Raw genomic sequence first — 13,277 nt, 5'->3', positions numbered from 1 at the left:
ACTGACCATCAGATAAGAAAACTGCACATCTTACTTTATAAAAAAAGGAAAGTAAAACAAAAGTTAATTTGCTGTTTTTACACAGGTTATTTTCTAAGTGTTTTTCCCATATCTTTGGAGTTACTGAATTTAATTAATTATAAACTCTTTAAAGTTAGAAAGATCATCCATGGTGAATGATATTCTTGTTTCATGCTATTAGGGTAAAGTTTAGCCCAGTAGATGCTTTTGCAGCTCAGAGATGATACCATAAATTAGCACATGTCCTTATATATCTGATAGTTCTTGATTAACCCCTAAACTTGCACTGTTTATAAATGATGTGTGTATATTTAATTAGTAATGTCTGCCATTTGGTTGATGGTGGCATAAGACTTCCTATTTTGCTATTTACATGAAGATGAATTAAAGTAACTTAGAGACAGATATAGCCCCTGCTTCCCTGGTGGCTCAGTGAATAAAGAATCTGCCTGCTAAAACAGGAGACACAAGTTTGATCACTGGGTCAGGAAGATCCCCTGGAGAAAGAAATGGCAACCCACTTCAGTATTCTTGCCTGGGAAATCCCATGGTCAGAAGAGCCTAGTGGGCTATAGTCCATGGGATTGCAAAGAGCTGGACACGACCGAGTGGCGTATACAACATCAACAAGAGAGATATAAGTACCCTAAAAACTAGTGCTATCTTCTGAATTTGAAAACACAGAAGGCAAACTGAAGCAAACAAACTTGTATACAACTATTTTTTGCCTTTAGTGTGAATTTAGATTTGAGTTGAATGTCACTTTTAGTGACATTTTGTGCTAGGCCTTTACAATTTCTACTTTGGTTCATTTATTTTATATTGTTCTTTTTCTTATCTACACTTCTTTTTAACTACACAATTTCTCTGATAACATACTATTCAAATTAATTTTTTATAGGCCCAGTTCATGAAACAGTGTATGATTTCTGGAGAATGATCTGGCAAGAGCAGTCTGCATGCATTGTGATGGTCACAAACTTAGTGGAAGTTGGCCGGGTAAGAGGCAAAAAACACCCTGTGTGTTATAAAATATGAGTATAAGTTGAACAGCAATACATAACACACTTAGAATAGAATACCATTCAATTGTTTGAAAAACTTTCTTAGCCATAGCATTTCAACTGAGTGCTCCTAAGTGAATCTTTGATTGCTAAGAAATTATTTGATTTCTCATTTAGTAAAGTAAATAAGCTTTGATTTTATGTTAGAATCTAGTTGCATTGTCAGGTTTGTATGTTTTTATGAGATTATGCAAAATCTTTCTATCTATTGTGTTACAGATTCTTTTATTTATGGATTTTTTTATTATGTATGGATTTTTAAACTGTCTTTTAACTATGACCTGAAGAGTTATCACTGAAATTAAATCATCTTGATTAATGTGTATTACATATTCAGGTTGACCTATATATACTTTTTGTCATTTAGGTTAAATGCTATAAGTATTGGCCTGATGATACCGAAGTTTATGGTGACTTCAAAGTAACTTGTGTAGAAATGGAACCACTTGCCGAATATGTAGTTAGGACATTCACCCTGGAAAGGGTAAGTACCTTAACATTCTACAAAATTAAGTATATTGAAATTGTTTCTTTTTTCTTAAAATCCCTGTCAAGAGTTGTTATAAGGATGCTATAAAATCCATCTATTTATTTATTCATTTCACAAATATTTATTTGAGAGCATAACATGTACCAGGTATGTTTCTGAACCTTGAGACATGTATTAAACCCTTTCTTTTGTGGAGCTTATAATCTGTTGTGGGGAGAAAGGCAATAAAGATTAATAAATAAATAATCATATCTTTTGAAAAGTGCCATGTATAAAAATAATGTAGGGAATGGAAAAAGGGAACATGGCTGAGGCAGAGGAAGGAATAGTTTACAGTTTTAAAAGAATGACCAAGAAAGGAGTAGTTGAAAAAGTAACGTGAGTGGAAGAAGCACAAGCTAGAATCAAGATTGCCGGGAGAAATATCAATAACCTCAGATATGCAGATGACACCACCCTTATGGCAGAAAGTGAAGAGGAACTAAAAAGCCTCTTGATGAAAGTGAAAGAGGAGTTGGGAATGCAAACTAGTACAGCCACTGTGGAGAACAGTGTGGAGATTCCTTGAAAAATTGCAAATAGAACTGCCTTATGACCCAGCAATCCCACTGCTGGGCATACACACCGAGGAAACCAGAATTCAAAGAGACACATGTACCCCTAATGTTCATCGCAACACTGTTTATAATAGCCAGGACATGGAAACAACCTAGATGTCCATCAGCAGATGAATGGATAAGAAAGCAGTGGTACATATACACAATGGAGTATTACTCAGCCGTTAAAAAGAATACATTTGAATCAGTTCAGATGAGATGGATGAAACTGGAGCCGATTATACAGAGTGAAGTAAGCCAGAAAGAAAAACACCAATACAGTATACTAACACATATATATGGAATTTAGAAAGATGGCAATGATAACCCTGTATGCAAGACAGCAAAAAAGACACAGATGTGTATAGCAGACTTTTGGACTCAGAGGGAGAGGGAGAGGGTGGGATGATTCGGGAGAATGGCATTGAAACATGTATACTATCATGTAAGAATCGAATCGCCAGTCTATGTCCAATGCAGGATACAGCATGCTTGGGGCTGGTGCACGGGGATGACCCAGAGAGATGTTATGGGGAGGGTGGTGGGAGGGGGGTTCATGTTTGGGAATGCATGTACACCCGTGGTGGATTCATGTCAATGTATGGCAAAACCAATACAGTATTGTAAAGTAAAATAAAGTAAAAACAAAAATTTAAAAAAAAAAAAGAAAGTGAAAGAGGAGAGTGAAAAAGTTGGCTTAAAGCTCAACATTCAGAAAACAAAGATCATGGCATCTGGTCCCATGGGAAATAGATGGGGAAACAGTGGAAACAGTGTCAGACTTTATTTTGGGGTGCTCCAAAATCACTGCAGATGGTGATTGCAGCCATGAAATTAAAAGATGCTTACTCCTTAGAAGGAAAGGTATGATCAAGATAGCATATTCAAAAGCAGAGACATTACTTTGCCGACTAAGGTCCGTCTAGTCAAGGCTATGGTTTTTCCTGTGGTCATGTATGGATGTGAGAGTTGGACTGTGAAGAAGGCTGAGCGCCGAAGAATTGATGCTTTTGAGCTGTGGTGTTGGAGAAGACTCTTGAGAGTCCCTTGGACTGCAAGGAGATCCAACCAGTCCATTCTGAAGGAGATCAACCCTGGGATTTCTTTGGAAGGAATGAAGCTAAAGCTGAAACTCCAGTACTTTGGCCACCTCATGCAAAGAGTTGACTCATTGGAAAAGACTCTGATGCTGGGAGGGATTGGGGGCAGGAGGAGAAGGGGACGACAGAGGATGAGATGGCTGGATGGCATCACCGACTTGATGGACGTGAGTCTGAGTGAATTCCAGGAGTTGGTGATGGACAGGGAGGCCTGGTGTGCTGCAATTCATGGGGTCGCAAAGAGTCGGACACGACTGAGTGACTGAATTGAGCTGAACTGAACTAAAGGCTTGAAGCAAGTGAGGTAGAGAGTAATATGACTATAGCCCATGGAAGGATTATATCCCAGGGGTGTTGTCCCTGGCAGAATATTCCTGATGGAGGGAACAATGATTTCATAAACCTAGAAGCATGATATTCCTGTCGCAGTGAAAAATATACTAGAGTCTAGGGTATTGAGAGATAGGTAAGTGAAAGGGAAAGAAATGTGATTTAAAGTCAGAGAAATCACAGAGCCAGATAAGTGAGGTCTTGTGAGCCACTATGATTTTAGTTTGTATGAAAGGTAAAAGTAGCCAGCCATTGGAGGGTTTGAGCCCAGGAGTAAATCTGACTTTTTTTTAAAAAAAGGTTCAGAAAGACTAATGCTAGTGGGCAGTGTGAGAGAACTAAAGTAAGACATAAAAGTAATAACATACACTGTTACAGAAAAGTTTAATAAATTTGATCACACAAAAGTATAAAATTATCTGTATCAAAAAATTAATTAAAAGATACACACACAACAAAGAAATTGTGATTATTTATTATTTTTAACTCATAGCTTTCATATAAATATAAAGGAAATATCAGAATCTCTGCCCCACAAAAAAGCAACTGCTAACATGCCTATTGAAAATGTTTAACCTCATGTGCTGATATACCATTTTTTACCTTCAAATCAGCAAGCACTTTTAGAAAAAGAATAATAATCCTGATTGATTTTAAGAGTATGATGAGACATATTTTCATGTGTTGCTGATCATATTTAAATTGCCATAAACCCTCTGGCTTTCCAGGTGGCGCTAGTGGTAAAGAACATGCTTGCCAATACAGGAGACATAAGAGACATGGGTTCAATCGCTGGGTCAGGAAGATCCCCTAGAGAAGGGCGCGGCAGCCCACTCCAGTATTTCTTCCTGGAAAATCCCATGGACAGAGGAGCCTGGCAGGCTACAGTCCATAGGGTCTCACAGAGTTGGACACAACTGAAGCAACTTAGCACACATGTACACAAGCTCTCTGTAAATCAGTAAAGCAATGCGTCTACAGAATATTAAAATATTGATATCGTTTGACAACTAGTTTTACCTTCATGCACCTCTCCTAAGAAATTTATTTAAACTACAATTGACTTCATGGGCTTCCCTAATTGTTCAGTTGGTAAAGAATCCACCTGTAATGAGGGAGACCTGGGTTCCACTCCTGGGTTGGGAAGATCTCCTGGAGAAGGGAAAGGCTACCCACTCCAGTATTCTGGCCTGGAGAATTCCATGGACTGTATAGTCCATGGGGTCGCAAAAGTCAGACATGAATGAGCGACTCACTTTCAGTTCACAATGACTTCATATTTAGTCATAGGTATTTTACATAGCCATCAATGTCCACAATAAAGTTATACATCCATGATCTAGAAATACCACTCTTTATAAATGATACTTAAAAGTAATTTTACAAACAAAAAATAATTAGGGGAAATATTAAGTGGGAAATTATGAATATACAGAGCAATATAATTATTATCACATTTATAAAGTATGTATGAAAATTTCTTAGACAAATCAAGAATAAATAAGCAAAAATATAGGAGATTTCAAGAAAAGAACCATCAAACATGATTTAATGAATAGTTAGATTCCATTATCATCAAAAGAATTTGGAATATACATTCTTCTTATAACTTCGTTTAAGTTTTATGAAAAGTCAATAAACTTTTCTGTCCACCTGGAACTATCATAGCATTGTTCATCGGCTATGCGTGCATGCTAAGTCGCTTCAGTGGTGTCCGAGTCTCTGTGACCTTATGGGCCATAGCCTACCAGCCTCTTCTATTCATGGGATTCTCCAGGCAACAAAACGAAGTGGGTTGCTGTGCCCTCCTACAGGAGGTCTTCCCCACCCAGGGATTAATCCCACCTCTCTTTATTTATTTATTATTATTATTTTTTTTTTACTTTATTTTACTTTACAATACTGTATTAGTTTTGCCATACATTGACATGAATCCACCACGGGTGTATACAAGCTCCCAATCCTGAATCCCCCTCCCACCTCCCACCCTATATCATCTCTCTGGATCATCGCCATGTGCCAGCCCCAAGCATCCTGTATCCTGTATTGAACATAGACTGGCACTTTGTTTCTTACATGATAGTATACATGTTTCAATGCCATTCCCCCAAATCATCCCACCCTCTCCCTCTCCCTCAGAGTCCAAAAGTCCGTTCTATACATCTGTGTCTCTTTTGCTGTCTCGCATACAGGATCATCATTACCATCTTTCTAAATTCCATATATATGTATCAGTATACTGTATTGGTGTTTTTCTTTCTGGCTTACTTCACTCTGTATAATCGGCTCCAGTTTCATTTCATCCATCTCATCAGAACTGATTCAAATGTATTCTTTTTAATGGCTGAGTAATACTCCATTGTGTATATGTACCACTGCTTTCTTATCCATTCATCTGCTGATGGACATCTAGGTTGTTTCCATGCCCTGGCTATTATAAACAGTGTTGCAATGAACATTGGGGTACATGTGTTTCTTTCTATTCTGGTTTCCTCGGTGTGTATGCCCAGCAGTGGGATTGCTGGGTCATAAGGCAGTTCTATTTGCAATTTTTCAAGGAATCTCCACACTGTTCTCCATAGTGGCTGTACTAGTTTGCATTCCCACCAACAGTGTAAGAGGGTTCCCTTTTCTCCACATCCCCTCCAGTATTTATTGCTTGTAGACTTTTGGATCACAGCCATTCTGACTGGTGTGAAATGGTACCTCATTGTGGTCTTGATATGCATTTCTCTGATAATGAGTGATGTTGAGCATCTTTTCATGTGTTTGTTAGCCATCCGTATGTCTTCTTTGGAGAAATGCCTATTTAGTTCTTTGGCCCATTTTTTGATTGGGTCTTTTATTTTTCTGGAGTTGAGCTGCATAAGTTGCTTGTATATTGTTGAGATTAGTTGTTTGTCAGTTGCTTCATTTGCTATTATTTTCTCCCATTCAGAAGGCTGTCTTTTCACCTTACTTATAGTTTCCTTTGTTGTGCAGAAGCTTTTGATTTTAATTAGATCCCATTTGTTTATTTTTGCTTTTATTTCCAGTATTCTGGGAGGTGGATCATAGAGGATCCGGCTGTGATTTATGTCAGAGAGTGTTTTGCCTATGTTCTCCTCTAGGAGTTTTATAGTTTCTGGTCTTACGTTTAGGTCTTTAATCCATTTTGAGTTTATTTTTGTGTGTGGTGTTAGAAAGTGATCTAGTTTCATTCTTTTACAAGTGGTTGGCCAGTTTTCCCAGCACCACTTGTGAAAGAGATTGTCTTTACTCCATTGTGTATTCTTGCCTCCTTTGTCGAAGATAAGGTATCCATAGGTGTGTGGATTTATCTCTGGGCTTTCTATTTTGTTCCATTGATCTATATTTCTGTCTTTGTGCCAGTACCATACTGTCTTGATGACTGTGGCTTTGTAGTAGAGCCTGAAGTCAGGCAAGTTGATTCCTCCAGTTCCATTCTTCTTTGTCAAGATTGCTTTGGCTATTTGAGGTTTTTTGTATTTCCATACAAATCTTGAAATTATTTGTTCTAGTTCTGTGAAAAATACCGCTGGTAGCTTGATAGGGATTGCATTGAATCTATAGATTGCTTTGGGTAGTATACTCATTTTCACTATATTGATTCTTCTGATCCATGAACATGGTATATTTCTCCATCTATTACTGTCCTATTTGATTTCTTTCATTAGTGTTTTATAGTTTTCAATATATAGGTCTTTAGTTTCTTTAGGTAGGTATATTCCTAAGTATTTTATTCTTTTCGTTGCAATGGTGAATGGAATTGCTTCCTTAATTTCTTTTTCTACTTTCTCATTATTAGTATATAGGAATGCAAGGATCCCACCTCTCTTATGTCTCCTGCATTGGCAGACAGGTTCTTTACCAGTAGTGCTACCTAGGAAGCCCCTCATTGGCTATACTCCAATATAAAATAAAAAGCTAAAAAGAAATCAATCACAAACCTAGTTATAAAGGAAACTTAAATACATAATAAAAATTCAAAATGTTTCCAAAATCCAGTGGAAAATAACAACAAATCACTGACCAGAAACTCCCCAAATTAGGCTCAGAAATCACCAAAGGCCTCTTGTGAATAATCTTTGAATGAACTATTGCCTCCTGATGCAAAGAGCCTACTCATTAGAAAAGACCCTGATGCTGGGAAAAATTGAAGGCAGGAGGAGAAGGGGCCGACAGAGGATGAGATGGTTGGATAGCGTCACTGACTCAATGGACATGAGTTTGAGCAGGCTCCAGGAGATGATGAAGGACAGGGAAGCCTGGCATGCTTCAGTCCATGGGGTCGCAAAGAGTCAGACACAACCGAGTGACTGAACAATTGCCTCAGAACTAAAATTGTATTATGAAGATAAATAAGTTTATATCAAAATATTCCATGTTAGGAGAAAAATATATAATCAAAAGTGATTTCTATTTTGAAAGATAGTATAAAATCTTTTAAAAAACAGTTAAACTAGAAAATCAGGAAAAAAGTCAGTAAAACAAAGGGAAAAATAAATATAAAAATGCTGCTGCTGCTGCTAAGTCACTTCAGTCGTCTCCGACTCTATGTGACCCCATAGATGGTAGGCCACCTGGCTCCTCCGTCCCTGGGATTCTCCAGGCAAGAACACTGGAGTGGGTTTCCATTTCCTTCTCCAATGCATGACGGTGAAAAGTGAAAGTGAAGTCACTCAGTCATGTCCCACTCATAGTGACCCCATGGACTGCAGCCTACCAAGCTCCTCTGTCCATGGGATTTTCCAGGCAAGAATACTGGCTGGAGTGGGGTGCCATTGCCTTCTCCGATATAAAAATGAGACACTGACAGAAAAGAATAAATTTAATCAAAAATCTATTTCCTTGAAAAGATCAATAAAGTAACTAAACCACTTGTCAATTCCAAATGAAGAGCAATCAAAACAAAATATGTGACATTGGGTAACACAAAAGGGACAGAACTATAGCTATAGATGCTATTAAGAAAGTTATATTATGTGTGAACGCAGAGACAGATCTTCGTCTACTGCTGCTGCAGCTAAGTCACTTCTGTCATGTCTGACTGTGCAACCCCATAGACGGCAGCCCACCAGGCTCCCCCATCCCTGGGATTCTCCAGGCAAGAACACGGGAGTGGGTTGCCATTTTCTTCTCCAGTGCATGAAAGTGAAGAGTGAAAGTGAAGTCGCTCAGTGGTGTCCAACTCTTAGCGACCCCATGGACTGCAGCCTACCAGGCTCCTCCATCCATGGGATTTTCCAGGCAAGAGTACTGGAGTGGGGTGCCATTGCCTTCTCCAATCTTAGTCTATATACAGTGAAATTCTAGCAAATAATAATTTCCAGTATTTAACCCAAGGAGAGTTCTGGATCTGAAGAGCTGGTAAAAGAAAATAAGAGTGTTGAAATTTGCCATTAAAATTGCATTATGTTTTCATAATTGAGGTGTCTTTAACCTCTAAAGAATAACTAATGAATAGCTAATGCCTAAGTTAATCAAACTATTTAGGCCATAGAAAAACCATTAAAACCAACTAAATATATTTTAAAAGCTAGCAGAACTGTGATAACAGAACCATATAAAGATAGGACTCTCTCAAGCTCTTCTCTGTCTCTCTTTTTAAATCTCTGCCTGTTTCTCTTTCTCAAGTATGCACACATATATACATTGCAGACCAATTTAATTCAGGACATACTGAAAATGTGAATATAGCAGTGAATTAAGAAAAGATCACTACCTGATTTATCATGATTGTTTTTTTTAAGAATTCAAGGATTTTACAACTGTGGTAGGAAATCTAGAAGAATATTTCATTATCTCAGTGCATTAAGGAACAAAATCCTGTGATTTCATTAATACATACTGTAATGCACTTAATTTTATTTAAAATACATTTATAGTAATACTCTAATTATATTAGAAAGAATAAGGAGACTCCCTAAACATGATAAAGCTATTTCAACAATAACCAGTAGCACACATATTAAGGAGTGAAAAACTGGAGGCATTACAGTTATTAATATAATCAGAGACGCAATGTGGATAATCATGCTCACTAGTATCCAACATTTTTGGAAGCTCTAGGAAATTAGACAGCAAAAGGAATAAATGGCAAAACTATTAAAAAGGGTGAAATTATTTTAAGGTATAATGATTTTATATGAAAAAAAAGCTAGTTAGAAAATTTAAAAAAAGAAAATCAAAATAAGTGACTAATTCAAGATATATTTTCATTATATTATTAATAAAGATATAGATTTAAAAATCTCTCTTATAATAAGAAAAATTCTTAAGTATGTGTTCTTGTTGTTGTCCAATTCTTTGTGACCTCATAGACTGTAGCCCACCAGGTTCCTCTGTCCATGGAATTCTGGAGGCAAGAATACTGGAGTGGGTTGCCATTTCCTCCTACAGGGGAGCTTTCCATCACAGGGATTGTACTGGATGAGGATTGTATTGGATGAGTCCTGGATTGCAATACAGGACTACATCTCCTGTGTTGTAGGTGGATTCTTCACCACTGAGAAATCTGAGAAGCCCTCTGAAGTATCTAGAAATATATTTAGCAAGAAAAAAACAGATCCTAAGTGAATAAAACCATTACAAATGTGTTGAAGGACACAAAGATATGAATAAATGGAGACTTGCCCCATGTCCCAGAATGGGAATACTTGGCATTAATACCTCTTTATGGAGTTGATACAGTACTAATTATAACATTACTAGGGTTTATTTTTAATTTATTTTCCTCATATAAAAAACACTGGAAAAGAGTAATTTTTAAAAAACCATATATTTGAAAATTACTCAGGAAAGTTTAAGTAAAATGAACAATAAGAAAACATACACTGCCAGATATTAAAATTTTCTAGAGAGAGCAAGGCCCTTCAGCAACTCCAGCAAAAGGATCAATGCTGAGGAGATGATCTTTGAACAATGTATGGCCTTTCTCAGTAAAGCTGACTTCAAAAGTACTTAAAAAAGTGATTTTATTTGTATAATTCCATAGTGATGTTTATCATTGTTACTATTATACTTATTTGTTGAACCCTGCTTTATGTGGGGTTTTGTACTCAAAACAGGAAAGAAAAAAAAATTATAAGATGTGATCACTGGCTTCCAAGTCTTTGGTGATATTTAGAATAGAATCTAAAGATAAAATTTTTCATTTAGTTAATTTATTTCATGCAATTTTTTCTACCTTTTCTGAGGAACAAATGAGATTGAGATTTCACAGAGTTCACAGTAAAGTTGTAAATATATAGACCTTAGTGGGGCTTGGGGGGCCACAAATGTGGATTCTTAAAAATAAACTCTGCAGCATCTCATCTGAATTCTCCAAGTGCTGTTCCTACAATTTATGGGCTGCTTTTAACAAAAAGGAAGGGAAAAGTTTGAAATGCGCATTTAAATGTTTCTCTAAAAATTAACCCCATAGGAGAAAGGCACAGCAATGGATGTTTGCTTCTTTCAGTTTGTATTTTTGTTGCTATAAATAATCCTCTGTGTGCTGATTTATTTCACAGAGTTAATAGTCTGGCCAAAGAACAGTTTAGCTGTCTGTATATTTTTACACGCCCATCTAGAGTAGCACTGTTCTGGAAAATCCCTACATGCCATGCTTCAAAACCATTTTCAACATGGATAAGCAAGGCATTGAAATCTCTTTGTGAGGTAAGAAGCAGAAAGTTGCTTTTATACACCACTTGAGAACTCAGTGTGTTGGGTCAACAGGGCAGCATTTTAACTTCCCGTTTCTTCCTTTTCCCCTAATCATTTTATGTGTTGTCATTCCAAATAAGGAACAGACTGTCAAGGTAAATAAAATTTACCCAGCCTTACAGAACTGAGCAAGACTTCTTATTTTCTTTCTTTGGCAGTTGTCTGAAAATAAAGATAATCCCTTAGGCCATGTCAGCATCCTTTTTCAGCAAAAGCAGTATCTTTGATAAATTTCTCATTTTTTTCATTGTCAGTCAGGTCTAGTACCCATGGTTGTCTTTAAGGGCTCTATTTTGGTCCGTGAAAACACTTCTTTATGTCTTTGCACAGAGGGGATACAATGAAATCCGTGAAGTTAAACAGTTCCATTTCACTGGCTGGCCTGACCATGGGGTGCCCTACCATGCTACAGGCCTCCTTTCCTTCATCCGGCGGGTCAAATTCTCCAACCCTCCCAGTGCTGGTCCCATCGTTGTGCATTGCAGGTGAGTGGTGGTCCAATTGACATTGACTTTGTGCAGACAGCTTTTTTAAAGTATCCAAACCAGGCTTGTAAACACAAAAACTAATACATGCTTACAAGGTTTTAGTTTGCAAGTATAACAGATAGGTAAAACAGCAATAAAATAAAAGTTAGCTTCTAAGGAGGATATAAAAGAAACTTCAGAAATAAATACATTCATCTTAATGTGTGTAGTAGTGTCCATAATTGCGAATGTAGAAACTCTGCCTTTTAGTGGCAACATCTGCATGTGTGTTGTGGTTTTTTTTTAATCACTTTTGCAAAGCCTGTATAGTATGGAATAGTAGGTAAAGCCAGAGAGTTCTTGCCAATTTAGTTAATTCCTAACAGAATCCCAGCTTTTAAAACTAAATTTGAGGCATACAAAGTTATTAAATGACCTAAATTATACGAATTTGGGCTGTAAAACATCTACTTTAAGAATTTTTTTTAAAGCCATCCCTCAGAGGACCTTGAAAACTACATTAGTAAAATCCAGCATATAGATGCCAGAAAAATGTGAATATTATCCAGACTCTCTTTTGATTAGAAACTTCTCTTAAAACAAGTACCCAAAGATACTAAAAGCAAATTACATGGCCTCATTTTGAGATATGAATAGAAAAATATGTACTGAATCTGAAAAGCTTTTCCTAAATGCTGCACACCATTCTCAAATACTATCCCTTCCAAAGTACATAATAGGTTGTGCTTAAGCATTTTTCTTTCCCTGAAAATCCAGCCTATTCAGTATTTAAATGACCACATATGAAAGAGGAAAAATAAAACAACAGAGAATGAAATAAAAGTAAGGCATCTCATTAGGATCAGATACTGTGTACCTTGAAAAAAAAATCTACAATTCAATCCTCCTCAAGAAATCTGATGTACTCTTCAATTACTTTCCTGTCTCAAACCCTGGGAACAGTGACTGAGAAGATGGTAGGCAAGAAAAAGAAACAGAGATAGCCACAATACCTTTGACTTAAATTTCTTAAAGAACAATTAAGTTTAAGAGAAATGACCAAATCCAGACTTCAAAGAAATAATGTTAATAGTCTATCTATGCATTTAGAAAATGAGATAAATGGGTTTTCAATTATGTAGTGTCTTGACTTATCATTGAGGTTTCCTTTCCTGTGAATTGCCTACTTCAGTAGTGCTCCGATAGTCTCAGATATGCTCTCGAAACGTGTCATTTTCTACTTCCACTTGGGCATCTGAATTTATGGAAGAGAGGGAGCTGACTACAAAGTGATTTTTCCATAAAAATCTGAACTATACCTTTTTGCTCCATTGACTTATATGTATAAAACTGGAGAAATCTTCCCAATGGGTAATATAATCAGCAGTATATTATGATTTGACTACTGAATTAAATACAAGAAGATAGTACTATCTTTGTGACCTGTTAAGAATTATATTTCATACCTAACAATTCATTTTCATTTTTTCTTTGGATCA

The 13,277-nt window shown here is 36.7% G+C and overlaps 1 protein-coding gene across 1 annotated transcript in view; it reads left to right on the top strand.

The window, feature by feature from the left end:
* PTPRK (protein tyrosine phosphatase receptor type K) overlaps positions 1 to 13,277 on the top strand; it is a 625,738-nt gene that overhangs the window by 594,053 nt on the left and 18,408 nt on the right. Inside the window, exons 23-25 of the mRNA XM_052645975.1 lie at positions 923 to 1,020; positions 1,453 to 1,569; positions 11,642 to 11,796. Coding sequence (XP_052501935.1) covers positions 923 to 1,020; positions 1,453 to 1,569; positions 11,642 to 11,796 — 370 coding nt within the window. The remainder of the gene's footprint in view (positions 1 to 922; positions 1,021 to 1,452; positions 1,570 to 11,641; positions 11,797 to 13,277) is intronic.

This window comes from Budorcas taxicolor, chromosome 9 (assembly GCF_023091745.1).
Source record: "Budorcas taxicolor isolate Tak-1 chromosome 9, Takin1.1, whole genome shotgun sequence".
Lineage (NCBI taxonomy): Eukaryota > Metazoa > Chordata > Mammalia > Artiodactyla > Bovidae > Budorcas > Budorcas taxicolor.
This window is presented reverse-complemented; position numbering and strand designations above follow the sequence as displayed.